This window comes from Pangasianodon hypophthalmus, chromosome 19 (assembly GCF_027358585.1).
Source record: "Pangasianodon hypophthalmus isolate fPanHyp1 chromosome 19, fPanHyp1.pri, whole genome shotgun sequence".
In the NCBI taxonomy this organism is placed as follows: Eukaryota; Metazoa; Chordata; class Actinopteri; order Siluriformes; family Pangasiidae; genus Pangasianodon; species Pangasianodon hypophthalmus.
Window position 1 is genome coordinate 9,273,337 of NC_069728.1, and position 16,231 is coordinate 9,289,567.

General features: G+C 41.1%; 1 protein-coding gene, 1 long non-coding RNA gene and 1 other non-coding gene across 3 annotated transcripts; 2 read left to right on the forward strand and 1 right to left on the reverse strand.

The window, feature by feature from the left end:
* The first annotated feature begins 1,717 nt into the window (after positions 1–1,717).
* On the forward strand, positions 1,718–1,790 carry trnak-uuu (transfer RNA lysine (anticodon UUU)). The gene has a single exon. It is a non-coding gene; the product is annotated as a tRNA-Lys (tRNA).
* On the forward strand, positions 1,730–6,773 carry LOC128321762 (uncharacterized). Its single transcript, XR_008305291.1, has 2 exons — positions 1,730–2,821; positions 3,828–6,773. It is a non-coding gene; the product is annotated as an uncharacterized LOC128321762 (long non-coding RNA).
* Positions 6,526–13,155, reverse strand: trib2 (tribbles pseudokinase 2). Its single transcript, XM_034313910.2, has 3 exons — positions 11,704–13,155; positions 10,203–10,495; positions 6,526–8,639 (listed from the first exon to the last, which is right to left on the reverse strand). The coding sequence occupies exons 1-3, from the start codon at positions 11,989–11,991 to the stop codon at positions 8,168–8,170; spliced, it is 1,053 nt and encodes a 350-aa protein (XP_034169801.1). The 5' UTR covers positions 11,992–13,155; the 3' UTR covers positions 6,526–8,167.
* Between the last annotated feature and the right edge of the window lie 3,076 nt (positions 13,156–16,231).

Consider the following 16,231-nt stretch of genomic DNA (forward strand, 5'->3'; position numbering starts at 1 on the left):
AACCCACACTTTATTTGGGTATGAAAAAGGTGTGGTACTAAATGAAAGGTTAGCACTTGCTGGCATCCTGGATTTGGTTTGAGCAGCTTCTATTCTGGCACCAGGAAGGAGACGGGCAGAAAAAAAGAATGATAAATAACCATGGAGGGAAACCAGCAGCAGGAAAGGATCATCACTGTGCCATAACCAGCAGTTATGGGCTGCTCTTAGAGCCTCCACTAATTCTGACTTATTTCTATCATACTCTAAAGGCTGTGTGAATTTTAAGAGCTCTCATAGCATAATGAGTCATTGGTCTTTGGTTTTATTGAGGCTTTTGTAGCATGGCACTTAGAATGGCACTTTCAGTCCAATGTGCATACCATGAGAATGGACCACCTCACACTACTGTACAATGCAATAGTCCTGAATTCCAGGTGACCATGCATGTTAGTCATGTAGCAGTCACATTTCTCACATCTGGGTGATGTCAGTGAGTGCACCATACCCTATATAAGTATAAGGCTTCCTCTATTTACACATAGGACAGGAAATGTACTGTATATGTGTACTTGTTTTCAGAAAGGCTCTGTTTTGTCAGTTCAGCTTGCAGCAAAGAAAAGAGAGTTGAGCCAGATTAGTTGTAACCAGTAGCCATGTTCCAGGGGGCTCTGGCCACCATTTTATAGACTTAACCTTTATGTATCATACACTAGTTAACCCTTAACCCTTATGTATCATACACACCACTTTATGTAGTGGAATTTTTTTTCTAGATAAGGGTACTTCAGGGCTTCCTTAAGGGGTTCTTAGCTTCTTAAAGAGTTTCTAGTTTGGAATACTTTCTGATAGTAAAACACTATCCACTCAGCTACTCATTTTCACTTTTATTTTATCTCATGTTACCCTCAGGCCAAAATGAGCAGAACATAATCTCTGTTATACATAAAAGCAAAACTAAGTCAAAGTTTCTAAGTCATTGTTATTCATTATTATTGCTCCACTATTATTAAAGGGACAATTTTCACCTGAAGGGTAAATACAACCTGCGTCCCTTCTTCTGGACACCCAGGAATACCTGTGCCTTAAGAGCTATATTCCTTTTACAATAAACAGTTAAAGTAAATCCATTTCACGTTGCCCTATAATGAACAAGGTATTTACAATGTTAAAATGTTTAAGAATGTAGAGGTTCTCTGACAGGTCTCCTAGTCCCACCTGAACCTGATAATGAAGATCATGAAGATTAGAAGGTTACCACAGAAGGTTACCAGGACATGAAGTGAGAGAACATCTGGTCTATGCATTTTAAGATCTGTTTGAGTTTTCACATCATTGCAAGGCTGTCCATTTGTCCACTAGAGGGCAGAATAACCGTTATTATTCAAACTCGTTTCTTCCTTATTGCAAGAAAAAAAAGCAACCGAAAAACACTCAATATATGGCACAAATTAATTAATTCATTAATTTAAAAGTTTTTTCCCCAGCATACCACATTTCGTTTATGATGTTTGCGTTATAAACTCTTACAAAAGAGGGTTCTTCGAGAGTTTTTCTCAAAAGAAGTTCTAATTGGATCCCTTTCTGACAAAGAAACACTCTCTTGTACATAAAACCTTTAAGGGTTTCTTCAGAGACAACTAAGGAACCTTTAAAAGCGCTAAATACTCCACGAGTGTCCTCAAGCTTGTAGTGTTACATTATAACAGTCTAGACTGTAGGTGATGCTCTCAGCAGAGCCCGGATAGCTCAGTCGGTAGAGCATCAGACTTTTAATCTGAGGGTCCAGGGTTCAAGTCCCTGTTCGGGCGAAATTGCTATTTGTTGCTGAATTGAGCTAGCGTTGTAAAAAATATCCAGAAAAATTTGGTCGAGATTGCTGTTGGTTTCACAGCTAAATACAGTATAATCTGCCTTTTTATAAATTATGTTTGGATACGATTATTAGCTTCGGATAGAAACGTCTGAAATAAATGTAAAACTTTCTGAACGTACTTTTAAAAGCTCCAGCCGAAAATAGATGATATTCAGAGCGGTTATTATTAAACCATTCCAAGTGAATGGCTCTTTTTTTCTTCTAAATTTGAGCTGCTGTGTTCAACACTATAGGCAGAAGCTAGGGGAAAAACTGCAGTCTTGATACAACTGCAATGTTCATATGTTTTCATTATATTTCTTTTAAATGTCTAAACGTTTTGGAGCACTAACAGAAATATAATCAATATTCTCATAGATGTCCAGGTGCACGGAGTTAGTCCTGATATTTAGTAGTTACCACGTGGACAAACACTATAGTGAACATGCAACGAATATAAATGAATGATATATCAGGCTGTGACGTCATCTGGCGACCCCTAGCGGCTTCTTGAATGCTGCTTTTCTCTGAACAGAGTTATCAGCACTGAACACATCACGGTTTGATGTTGCTGCTTTGAAACAGACTGTGTCTCTCTTTCACAATGAGCAATTTCGGGGATAATTTCAGAAACCTGGCAACCCTGGTTAATAAAATAACCTGGTTTCGATCACAGTTAAAGGTGAGAGTATTCCGTGTACTGTGTCCAGTACAGAGGACACAGCTGAATAAGCAGACTGAAGAGTTTCTAATGGGCCAGAACATGTACTGATTATAAAAGCAGTGACTACAGTGGGCCTGTACTCTACCTGTGTAGTACACATACTCTCTCATAGCACTCTCATGGAGCACTAAAGTGCCAGTACTTTCTCCTCCAGCTTCAGCATCAAACTCGCTTCTTTTCTGTCGGAGCCGAACTAGAACCTGGATGTTGATTGGCCAAGGCCACCTACGTTATGTTCATTCTGGATACTGATTGGCTGACAGGTAAAACTTATCAAAAAAACTGTAAATATATAAAGTTTACATGTAAGGTTGACGATAAAACGTTTTTCTTTGTCTTTCAAATATTACACCAAAACCTTTGCAATAATAATAATAATAATAATAATAATAATAATAATAATAATAATAATACCACAGGAGAATAAAGTATCCCCCAGTGATTTAGTTTGTGGTTAACTCTTTTTCAACCAAAATGCCAGATGGAACTGTATAATACTCAATAGACATTACTTCTAACAATAATTTGCTACAAAAATTAATGTCATTAATTAACATTAATAGAAAGTTGAATATGTTGTTGTGTATTAATTCTTTAACATCCTGTATGGGACTGCTGATGCCCTCTAATAGAGACAAACAAACAAATAAATTAATAACGTCTCTGTGGTAGCTTTTTTCAGATTATGTACATGTTAATGTTAGGTCAAAATTGTTTCCCAGTGCTAACCCTATTCTACTTATATGTATGATTCAATTCAAGGGTATAGTGATGTAGTTAAAAAAAATATATATTGGACTGGATGATTATCATACAGTACCACCTCTGATCCATGGTATCAGGAAATAAGAGAAAGATGAAGTGAACAGCAGGTGGCAGTATTGAATGTGAGTGAGTCACACACAAGGCTTTTGTTAGCTGATTAAAAAGTGCAGTAGACCAATCTGTGAAAGTACAAAACAACTGTACACACCTTATGTGAAAAAAAAAAAGAAAAAAGAAAAAAAAATCCCCAACAGAGTTTTGGACTGATGGTATTCCTAGTTTGTGACCTAGTGAGCCAATATCAGAATATATTTTTGATAGACTTCAAAGCACTATTGTAAGTCGCTCTGGATAAGGGCGTCTGCCAAATGCCATAAATGTATATGTTATGTTCACATTATTCATTAGATTTAAATTTAAACAGTACTGAGTTTGTGTGTGCATGTCAAGTGAAAATATTTTACTATCCATGCATCCATCTTCTGTACCGTTTATCCTACACAGGGTTGCGGGGAAGCTGGAGTCTATCCCAGGGAACTCAGGGCGCAAGGCAGGGGACACCCCAGACAGGGCACCAACCCATCACAGGGCACAATCACACACAATTTAGAGAAGCCAATCAGCCTACAACATGTCTTTGGAATTGGGAGGAAACCAGAGTACCCGGAGGAAACCCCCGAAGCACAGGGAGAACATGCAAACTCCATGCACACAGGGTGGAGGCGGGAATCGAACCCACAGCCCCCAATGTGCTCTCTATACATCTCTGTACATTTAACATCTTAAAGAATGTTTTAATATTTGTCATCCTTTTTCATAGATAAAATATTACCAAACGCTAGTGGAGTGCTGTGGACCATAAATATGAATAGGTGAAATGTGATTTTCACCATTGGAGGAAGTGGAGCATCTGCACCCGCAGGTTTATTAGAGGCAAAGCAAAAATACGTTTTTGTTCTCCAACCTTGTATTTGAATAAAAATTTGACTTTCAGTGTAAACTGTATGAGAATGAGTTTAACTAAACATGTACCTTGATCAACCTCCCCTAAAACAAAACATCTACTTGTGAAGGAGTGCATTGTAGATGTCTCGCCCTTTGCCATGGGATTTGATTCTGCATGTTGTGTGAGCAACACACAACTATGGGAGGTGGAACAACTTATAAGAATGAGCAGTTTGGCAGTCCAGGGGGTGGAGCTTGATCTGATCCAAGTCCTCTGAGAAGCCTATCCCTAACCCCTAATCCTAACTCCTAACCCTTAACCCTAACCCACACAATGCTGTACAAAATGAAACAACACAATAAACACCAGCCTAAAAAACTCCACCCCTGGACCTGGGTCGACTCTGACCAGGTAGGAGGAGCTAGATCAGGTCTGACTCCACCCCATGGACTTTTTGTTCTGCAGGAGTACTTGACAAAACTTGCGTGACATAGTGAGCAGTCACTAGTCATTTACCATGCACACAAAATCATGTGGTCCTGCAAGCACATAACAAATGCAATACAAAGCATAATACCATTTTGACCATAACAAGACAAATTTTATTTAAGATTATCAGGATTTTTTTTTTTCAGGATGGCGTCTGGGTAGATACAGAATAGCTGTATTCCCCACTGGTTAAGGCAGACAGACGGCATTATGCATCCAACAAACAACCTACCAACATGGTTAGAACCCATCAATCCTTCAAGTCACGTTTTATATAGGGAGGTACCATTCCGTGAGGCACTCAAGTCTTTTGGGAAGTCAAGACTCATGTATCTGTGCTGAAAATATGAGTTGCAATATTGAGAAAGTAGATCAACAAAGACCTAAAGAACTTTTTGCGTGTCCACTAAATTATAAATAAATTCTGCTACTATATAGGGAAAACAGGCAGATTTGGTTGCAGGTTTCTTGTCAATGGAGCTAATGTTAAGATACCTAACAACTGGAGCAAGTGAATGTTTCAACTAACCTATGAGAATAACGATGAACCTTTCAGCTGGCAGTTAAATTATTTTCATTAGCACTGATACACGGCTGGCTGTAGAAAGCCAGGGTCCTCTTTTTATTTTAGGGCGTTTAATAACAAAATAAGGCTCTGTAATTTATTACGTCCACTGTTATTCAAGATTAATTATTATTTCCTTACTGGAACCTGAATCTCCCTTTAGGGATTAATAAAGTTGATCTTATCTTTATCTTATCTTATAGAATATACTAAAGGCCTTGACCCACAATGCTTGCCAGTAGGCATGGATCATGTCAGCTGCAAGTTGCTGCCCACTTGCTGTTGAAAAGCTCCTGTTTTGATGGTGACTGTTCTGTCAGACTGAATTATTTCAGGTCTCTTGACCAGTGAGCATGGGTGTTATGCTACAGTTCTTTCTCTCATAGCTCTGCTGTTCCTGTAATGCTGGTTTCAGTTTGTTTTGACAAAACAATCTTTCCCAGTGGATATGTACTGCAAGCTGATCTTTTCAAATGTCTGATTTTCTTAGGCAGTCTCACATGCAGAACATCCTAATGCACATCTGGTGGTGAGAGATTGATGCCCCAGGCTTTTCCCCACCTGCAGATTACATAAAACCATCTCAATATGTATGCATTAAAATCTTTATCTGCTGGATTATCTTCAGGCATTACCTAGCAGCAACCAGAGCAATGAGATCTAATACTGTTGGAACAAAAATCTTTCATATTACGAATTTAAAGCAAAGGCCTGTATCATATGATTTTCTTTGAAAATGTAGCAAGTTTTGTGGTAACATACTGTAGAGTCCTTTGGTCTATATATCAAATCCTGTGGCAGTAGTGCAATGCATAAAATAAAGCAGATACACGTCAAGAGCTTCAGCGCACGTTCACATCAACCATCAGAAAGGGAAAACTGTGATCTTAGTGACTCTGACCATGGCATGGTTGTTGGTGCTGGTTTGAGTATGGCCGGACAGGTTCGAGCTGACATGAAGGCTACATTAACTCAAATAATCACTCTTTACACCCGTGGTGAGCAGAAAAACATCTCAGAAAGTACACCACATCAAACCTTGAGGCAAATGCTATACAACAGCAGGAATCTGGTGCTAACGTGGGCACTAGAACACCAAAACTGGACAGGTGAGGAACGGAAAAAGTCTGGTGACATTTTTCCAATCTTAACTCTAATAGAAACGTGGCAAGCTTGTAGAATTCAGTGGTAAAATAATATACTTTTCAGTGTGCAGGTCACATTTTATTTACTGAATAAATTTGGACAAAACACCAAAATCAGTTACATTACAATCAGAGCATCTGAGGCAGATATCCCACCATGCATGCCCCCCACCCCTTCAAAAGAAAAGAAAAAAAAAAAAAAAAAAAAAAGTCCTTCACTCAGCACCAACTAATGTGGGCAATTCATTCTACCTGAAAGCATATTTAAAAAAAAAAAAAAAAAAAAAAAAAAAAATAAAATAAAATACTTATAAACCTAATGCTTTTACAGAGGCAACTGAAACTCCTAGCAGTTAAAAAATAGAATTTGCAAAGATTTACTTTACGAAACGAAAGGGAAAAACAACTTCCCCAGCCCTCCTGCTAGGCTATAGCATTCAAAAGGGTACATGCCATTAACTAGAGATCACAATTTGAAGTAACATTGATATACCACAAAACATGTCCACATGTACCTATTTAGAACATGATCATTTCACAGAACCTAGGCAGGCAGTAGAAAAGTAACATGAGGTACTGGAGACAGTGTAGTCGTAGTAACATCATTTAACAAGGTGTTAAAAGCTAAATGAAAAGTAAAAAGAGAAGGGATGTTATCGGCATTGGTGGTGTGGGGCACAAATACTGGCACTTGAGTTAGATGGTTTATTCTAAACCTTGGGACAGTCTTTAATGCCATCATCAAAACTGTCCTGTGTCAAGAGTATTGCCTACAATATTTGTGGAAACAGAAACTACGGTATAAAGAAAATCCTGCAAATATATTTAAATATAGTAGTTGTTACTTTAAATTAAAAACTCTTTCATTTCAGCAGAAGAATGAAATTAAAATTAAATAGATGCTAGTCTACAGAGATGGAATGGACCATTCACTTGGCCTAGGCAGACCAAGCGCCCCTCACGTCTCAAGGCTCCAAGAGGTTCAGTTCAGGCTAGAGGAGAAATAAGCAGCAATAACAATTTAGAAGGAATAGCTTAATGCAACACAAAAAAGCTGAGTTAATGCAGTCTTACACAAATGAGAGAAACGCAAATACACAGTTGGAAGGGGATCAAGCCTGAAAAGGAGAATTTACAAACTTATATTGTAATTCTACTGATAGCCGCCACATACGTTTTATAGTATTGGCCTATAAGGCTATGAAAGAGCAGAATGGTGTAAGTAATATACTTTTAAAAAAAACATAATGAATAAATATGCAAATGCAGCCAACGAAAGCCAACAAAATGCTTTTAAAGTTCAATAGGTGTAGACAATGTTGTCTACTTTGATAAATCAGAACAGGAGTGGTTGCAGTTTGCTTGATGTTGGTGTTGTTCTCCTTGGCTGAGGTCTCCTGTGCCGTCATGTTTTTTTGTAGCTTAATATGACTTGTACACCCCATGAGCACCACTGAAAATAAAAAAGAAAACTCAACCTAAAGATAGTTATAAGTCTTGCTACATTACTGAACATTAACATTTGCATTTGCCCAGAAGCTCTTGCTGAAGGTGTTCCACACCATCAAGCCAGACCTTCCCAGGTTTTCTCCATGGAATGGGAGATAAAGATAAACACCGGTGTATGAGTGCATTCTGTCATCTAAAACACGTGGCAAAATGTCTTTTTTTTTTTTTTTTTTTTTTTTTTTTGTGCTGCTCAGCTGAGGAACTGCTCCAGCTCTTCCTCCATGTTGGCCTCGGGCACCATCTGGTCTGCTTCACGTTCTCCTCTGGCATAGGCAGTGCCAGCCTGGCCAGTTGCTGCCAGAAACCAGGGATGCTCCAGGATTTCACGTGATGTCAGCCGTTCGGCTGGCTCTCGCCGCAAGATGCTGCGGATCAAGCAGCGTGCCTTGGGCGTCAGCGTCTCGGGGATGCTGAAGTGGCCACGGCGGATCTTGCTGAAGAGTGATCCAGGTTCCACATCATGGAAAGGGTAGCGGCCAACAAGGATGGTGTACAGCATGACACCCAGACTCCACACGTCTGCCGCTTTGCCCGAGTAGCTGCCACTGGCGTTGAGGATCTCCGGGCTTACGTAAGCCGGACAGCCATGTTTGTCTGAGAGAGAGTCATCGCTTCCCTTCAGGAGGTATGTATCTTCTAAACTCTCCAACTTAACAAGGCTCCTGTGATGGACAGAAAACAAAAAACAGCGTTAAAAAAAGCATTTCTTCAATTCTGGGAGGAAAGATCCACTCACAATTTTCCTTTAAAGCTTACAATCATTTAAAGACTGTAGTTCTGTAATGACAGCACAACATTTCAAACAATATAAATCCACATGATGGTACAAAGTAATGAAACAAATCACCGTCCCCTGGATGGTCTCACTGGTATGGGAGAAGGAGGGGACCTCTCTCAAGAAAATGATTTTTCCATTTAAATTTTAATTTAAGCGCAAGATTTATGGGATTTTGAGAATCATGCAAGTAAGCCGGAAAAAGTACAAAAAACAATAGAACAAGGAAACATGCATTCCTTATCAGGGTGAGTACATCCACATACATAAACAGGGAAATCCCTGCATTTCCTCTGGAGTAATCATGCACAGGAAACAGAATAAAAATCATAAATGAGCTTTTCTGGTCCATAAGCAAAATCAAAAAACATATTCTGTTTATCCTGTTGTCTTTGCATCTTCAGTAACCTAAAACTGCAGATCAGATGGCAAGGCTACTTGACCTCCAACGATCTACTGTACTGTAAAAGAGAACAGAGCATGCACCTTTTGACCTCTAGCTCTGTTTCTGTTCAGCTGCCTGCTCAAAATAACCCTCAAATAACATGCAGTGTACATGACTCACACCTCTACTGCAGAATGGAAAAAACACACATGCTGAGTCTGAAAAAGACACCAGGGCAAAACATGAGCAACCATTTCAATAAGTACTGGATTGCACATAAACACAAGGGCCAGTTTTCCAGGCACAGATTAAGCCTGCTTTAAAAAAAAATAAAAATAATGGTGATTCACCACCAGCACTGCAATTTATTCCAAAACTAGACTTAATCCGCTGGGAAACCAGGCTCTTATGTGTAACAGCTCGAGGTTTCAAACGCCCACTAACATGGTCATGATGCTGGTCAGGAACCCAGCATAGCTCTGTGCCTAATCAAGTTCTCTCTGGCTGCTTGTGCCTATTCCCATCTGGGTGCGTATGTGGTGTTTCATTTCAGGCCAAGGTAGAAGCTCGTACCTCTGGCAAAATCTTTCACATTAGTAAGCCATCAATCATTAAGGAGGAGTGAATGTAGCATCCCAGTCTACAGTGCACGGGAATTTTAAGGTCACTGAGCTCACATTTAGAACTGTGGCCACGACAACTCCCTTTCCATGTGCTGAGCCACAGGAAAACTAGCTGAGGTGATTCATTTGGCTGAATGTGCCACTATCATAACTTAAATGGGAAGACGGCCCAAAGTCATGCACAGTGCTATGACATCAGCCTAATTTTAGAGGTGAGGCACGTGGTCCGGCTACATTGTACATTCCTAATCTGCCTTAGTGGCGCTCTGGCTTCATTATGCCTGTGCAATATTAGAGGAAAGCTCTAAAGTATATTAGGACAGAAAGGCACAGAATAGGAAAAGTAAAGATGACAACAAACCTATTCGCTGCATGCTCATGTTCATGTATGTCTAATGCATATTACTGATTTTTTTATTTTTTTTATTTTTTTTTTTTTTACCTTTCCTCATTCTTAAAGACGAACTTCCTCAGCTTGAGGTCTCTGAGAACCAGGCCGTTGTCGTGGCAGTGTGCCACAGCGGACACTATCTGATAGAAGAGTCTGGCAGCCTCTTCCTCCCGCAACTTCTTGCAAGTGCGGACAAACGAGTGCATGTCTCCATGGCTCCTCTCGAAGAACACGTACGCCCGCGTGTCTCCAAGGAGAATCTCCACTATTTGGTTGATGTTCTGATGAGCACCCAGTACAAAGTAGGCAGCTAATGATTCTTGATATCGGCTGATATCGAACACCTGGAAAAAGAGAAGGGAGCGGTTTGTATTCAATTAGACACAGTCATTGATTCCAAGGAAATTGGGTACTTGTGCAAAGTTACTGTTCTTAGAGCCTCTTATACCCCTGGATTATTGGTCTTATAGATTTCTCCTGTTCTCCACTTCAAAAAAAAAAGCCTCCACTTTGTAAGACAATAGAGGGGGATCAGAGACAAAAGGACTGCAACCCATGCGCCATCGGAAGGCAAGGCATACACCTCTGCAGCAAATTTAAGACTCCAAAACAGACACTGATCTTTGATGTTGCTTAGTAACAGGCACATAAAAGGGAGGTGGGGTAAATATAGCACACCGATAGCGGCCATCAGAGCCTTAAATCTTATCAAGGTATAAGCAGCGTCATCTGGCTCGCTGCCCATATGAATGAACCTTTGGTCCTCCCACACACATGAACACTTCTCACACTTTATGCACTTTTAACCTGTCATGCCACCTACAAATAATGGTGACATTTGCGTACTGGATTTTGTTCGTAATGCATCTACAGGCACACAGTCACCTTAATCTTTAGAAACATCTACAGTGCTGCGAGTCAGTGATTCCTCCTTATTAGAACAGGCTTTCACAACAAAGCACATGCACGCTGGGCACAGAGTGTGCAAGCACGGCTGATCACAGCGCACAACACCATGGTAACGCTCAGGTTTGCCCATTTGCCACCTGGACGGCGTTTCTTGCTCTTTTGTCACATCTGAAAGCTCTATCACTCCTATGCTCTACGTGATCATTGCAGCGCCACCATATCCCATGAGTATTAGGAACTACAGCCGAACTATGAAGGTAGTGTCACTTGAGAAATCAGTTTGCACCATAAATCAGATATTGTGCAAATTAAAAAAAAATCTGCATGGATTTTTAAGGGATGCACTACCTCCATTCATTTATTCATGCATTGGGAAATACTCAGTATCATTTAAGCTTGGTGACCCTGTGTGGCCTTGCTTCACTATATACACTGCTCAGTATAGATTTCCAGAAAAGCAATCTATAGCTATGCCTATGCTTTCATCAGGGGTATGTCCCAGATAGCGTCCTACCATAGATGAAAATAGTGCTCTAGCCTATGTTTAGTGGTAGTATGCATAGTAATAAAAAGCGCTATGGAGTTTTCCAGGACAGTGTGTAACGTGAGGGTGCAGGTTAGGACGTGGCACGCGCGCTTTTACCTTGCACACGAGCTCTTCCCCGCTGTGTAAGTGCACGGCCCGGAACACGCGGTCTCCCTCCAGCGGCTCCAGTAAGAGGTAATTCCCGATACAGGACACTCGGTGAGTGGAGTCCGGGCTCTCCGGAGGACTCGGGGAGCCTAGATTAGGACTAAAGCTCTGATTCGGCTCCGGGGTCCTCTGTTGTAGACAAGACAGCTCCTCCAATTCGTGCGCTTTGTGCCTCGCTCTCCCATACCGTGCGATGTTGATGTTAATGTTAATGGGATTTGAGCGCTGTATGTTCATGAGTGTTAGATGAGGTTTCTCCTAAAGCAAGGTGCGAGGCTTGAGGTTTGAGGTCAGGCTCGGATGAGTAAATCTGGACAAGAATGCCTAGAGGAAACACATTTCAAAAAAAAAAAAAAAAAAAAAGAAAGAAAGAAAAAGAAAAAAAAACCTTTGATCTGACTCACTTGCTATTCCCTGCTATACACTAATCACCGCACAACACATCCGAAGCGCGTGCAGTCGGTGAGCAGCTGCACAGTCTCAGTCAGGTCTGACAATCGTGCAATCAAACCCTGTGCTGCAATAAGCTTGCTCTTGCTCTGCGAATATTAATATAATATTCCGGATGCAAAAAAAAAAAAGTTACCCTGTTCTCTGCGATTACTTCTACGCCTGAGCTCTGATACAGACTTCTGGATGAATTGTGTGGGTTTAGCTGCAGGAGCCTTTTTCACACAAGTGCAAAGATGGAGGAAAAAAATAGAAGAAAAGATGGAGGTGCTGCTGAATTTCCCCAAATTCAGAAAGAGCACTGTTAAATGCCCCAAGTGCTGGCTAGCAGAAATGCCTCGGCTAACGTGCTAACCGGTCAGTGGTGTCGGCTTTCCTGAGAAAGGGCTCCGTTTCCATTCAGCGGCCTCCTTCTTGCACTGCTCATTTCCACGCAGCTCTGCTCGCCATCTGCTGCACACGCTAAAGGAAGCGAGCGGAGCGCAAAGCCCTTTATGTGCAAATTCTCTCTCTCTGTCTGTCTCTGTCTCTCTTTCTCTGTGTCTCTTCGGGAGTCGATGTCCTTCTGCGGCGGATTTTTTTTTTTTTGTTTTATTATTAATTCCGAAATCTCTTGCGGAATGGTCAGGATCTAGCGACGATTGAGATGCTGGAGAGGAAAAAGGGATGGCCGACTTTCCCAGGCCTATCCCTTATTTCAGCAAGGCATCATCTCCCGCGGTGCACTAACTACTTTACGTGGCTGAGAATCCCAGTCCATTCAGTGCGAGGTCAGCCACACATATACACTCCCCCCCTTCTCTCTCTCTCTCTCTCTCTCTCTCTCTCTCGCTCGCTCGTTCGCTCACACACATTCATATACACACACATACACAGAGGAGGTGACTGACTGCTCTCGAGTTGCTCTGCACACACAACCAGCGAGCTGCTTCCGACCCGCCCCCCCTTGCGTCACACTCGTGGATCTCTCTGATTGGGCAGGACGTAGGAGGCGGAATCCCAAACGCCTCCCCTATTGGACATTACATAGCCTGAAGAAGCCATAACGTGTCCTATGTAGTGCACTTAGACTCACTGTCCACTTTATTAGGAACACCGGTACACCTGCTCAACTGCTTTATGCAGTTATCCAGTCAAGTCAATCATGTGGCAGCAGAGCAATGCATACAGTCATGTAGATACAGGTCAAGAGCTTAAGCTCAAATCAAACATCAGAATGGGGGGAAAATGTGATCTCAGTGGCATGGTTGCTGTTGGGGTTGGTTTGAGTATTTCAGAAACTGCTGATCTTGGATTTTCACCCACAACAGGCTGTGGAGTTTACACAGAATGGTGCAAAAAAAAAAAGAAAACAAAAAACATCCTGTGTGTGGAACGTCTGCAGGCTGAAACACCATGTTAATGAGAGAGATCAGAGGAGAATGACCAGACTGGTCTGAGCTCTGTATGTCTATAGTAACTCAAATAAGCACTCTTTACAACTGTGGTGAGCAGAAAAGCATCCCAGAACATCAAACCAGATTGTAGCCCATCCACGTCAAGGTCATGTTTTGTGCATGGTGAGATGCTTTTCTGCTCACCGTGGTTATAAAGAGTGATTATTTGAGTTACTGTATCCTTCCTGGCAGCTCAGTCCAATCTGGCCATTTTCCTCTGAATTCTCTTATCAACAAGGTGTTTCCACCCACAGAACTGTCGCTTGCTCTGTGTTTTTTGTTTTTCACATCATTCTGTGTAAACTCTAGAGTCTGTCATGTGTGAAAATCCCAGGAGATCAGCAGTTTCTGACATACTTAAACCAGTCCATCTGGCACCAACAACCATGCCACAAAGTCACAGAGATGACACTTTTTCTTCATTCTGATGGTTAATGTGAACATTACCTGATGCTCTTGACCTGCATCGGCATGATTTTTTTTGCATTGTGCTGCCGCCACATGATTGGCTGATGAGATAACTGCATGAATATGCAAGCGTACAGGTGTTCCTAATAAAGTGCACAGTGGGTGTATATAGGGAGTAGGGAGCCATCAATTTACAAACTGCAGGAGGCCTAATATGTATGTGCAGGCATGTGAAATTATTATAATCTTGGAATTCAAAAGGAAAAAACATTATCTGTCTACACTGTGTGTGAAATATGCATGCACTGCAAGTGTAACTTAGTCTGAAGCTCTTCACATCAGCACTTGAACACTTCTGTCAATGATTAATCCTGTACAGGCTGCTCGCCCATACAGCAGAATTTAATTCATGGCCAGATGGTTGGTTACTTCTACGAGTCTCAGAACATTTTTTTGGGGCACTGGGCTTTTCCTATATGAACAATCAAATCATCAGCAGTATGAATAAGAGAAAGTATGAATGCATTATAATCAAGTGCCTTAATCAAATAACATGACTGAATGGCAAGAGAAGTCACCTTTAAATGCTTAATCATGAGTGATTAATTTATGTCTATAATTAAAAACAATTTGTTTCGCAGCAGTGCTTCACGTTACCACTTTTGACTAGTGCCATGTACTCTGAACGGATGAAAACTCTGTTTTGAATGTGAAGTAAAATAAAAACAAACCATTTTTCTATCCAATCATCTTTAAAAATCTTTTTTTAAAAAAAACATTTTGTCAGTTCACTAAATAAAATGAAAAATCTGTGAAAACGCTCCCATTTCTGATCTAACATCTCTAGCTCTGTAGCTAGTATCTAGTTCAAGGAGCTGCCTTCTGCTAAACGATTTACATAATTGGATAAACTGCAACAGAGGTTCTGCTACAGTATTTTTTTTCCCTCAAGTACTCGGTTCAGTCTGCTGAACTACTTTGCTGGGTCCACATCCGGACTGTTGTCCGCCAGTTGACTGTCCCTGCCGTAGATAGTTAAGCAAAAATGTGAAATCATTAAAATGGGGGCTCATCTGACAGGGTTAAAGGTTTCAGCTGACTATTTATTTATTTGCGTTATTTATATGCCCTCGTTTTATAACCATACAGTGGCAACAGTGAGGCAATTGCGAGCATATGTACAGTCCTAAAACAGCATTGCGTGATATGTATTGCTTAAGCCAGTTGCATTACGCAATTAATTTGGTTTCTGTTGGCAGTTTGTAATGCTCTCTATTGTGTACTGTTTAACATTGTGAGCTGGTAATTTCTGAGCATTTCTAAGAAGTGTGAGTATGTGTGTGTGTGTGTCTGTACTTGTGTTTGTACAATAGAGGGTAGTGTGACCTGGGAAAGCGTGTGAAGTGAGACTGTGGCCTGAGGAAGTGTGGTATGTTTGTGTATTAGTCAATACACAGAGTCCTTCATAGTGTGTAGTAGTGCATGGAAAGCTGTGAGACATATTTATATACTCCATTAGACAATCAATAATGGCTCTTTTTTCTGGTTGGATGTTTCCAGTGTAGTGTTTACACATTTGCCCAGCTCTCTGTGTACAGCCTTAGTGCACTCTAACAGTGTGGTACATATATAATGATTTTTGTAACCAGTGTTTTTTCCTTTAAGTGTATACTATACCTGCAGATGTGTTCCCCCAGCAGCCCTTGAACTGAACTGCGTCCCTGAGAAACACTCCAGGAGGAGGAGGAGGAAGGTGAAGGATTGAGCAATTGCTCTTCGGGAATGTGGGGTGTCGGACGGAATGCACACAGCTGGAAGAGAGACACAGGCGAGGCTGTTCATTCGGATCAGCTTCCTCCCTCGACAAGACATAGAACTTGCAGTGTTTCTCCTGGGATTCATGGCCTCATTGTACCCACGCTTTATGAAAATGTATCTGCCGCACAAAATGCTCTTTTTCAGTGCTCTGCTTTCATGAGTAGTCGTGGATCAAAACGCGCCCACACACACCCCTCCCTTCCGCTACGTTTTCAAACTTGACCAGTTCCACCCTGAAATAGGTCAACACTTTCCAGGTCTGGCTTGACCCATTTCACAGACCTGGATCCAAAATTATTCAGCTTTATAATATCCCATGAAGTGGATGACAAACATCAGGATGACAGCTGATTAAGGATACTTTA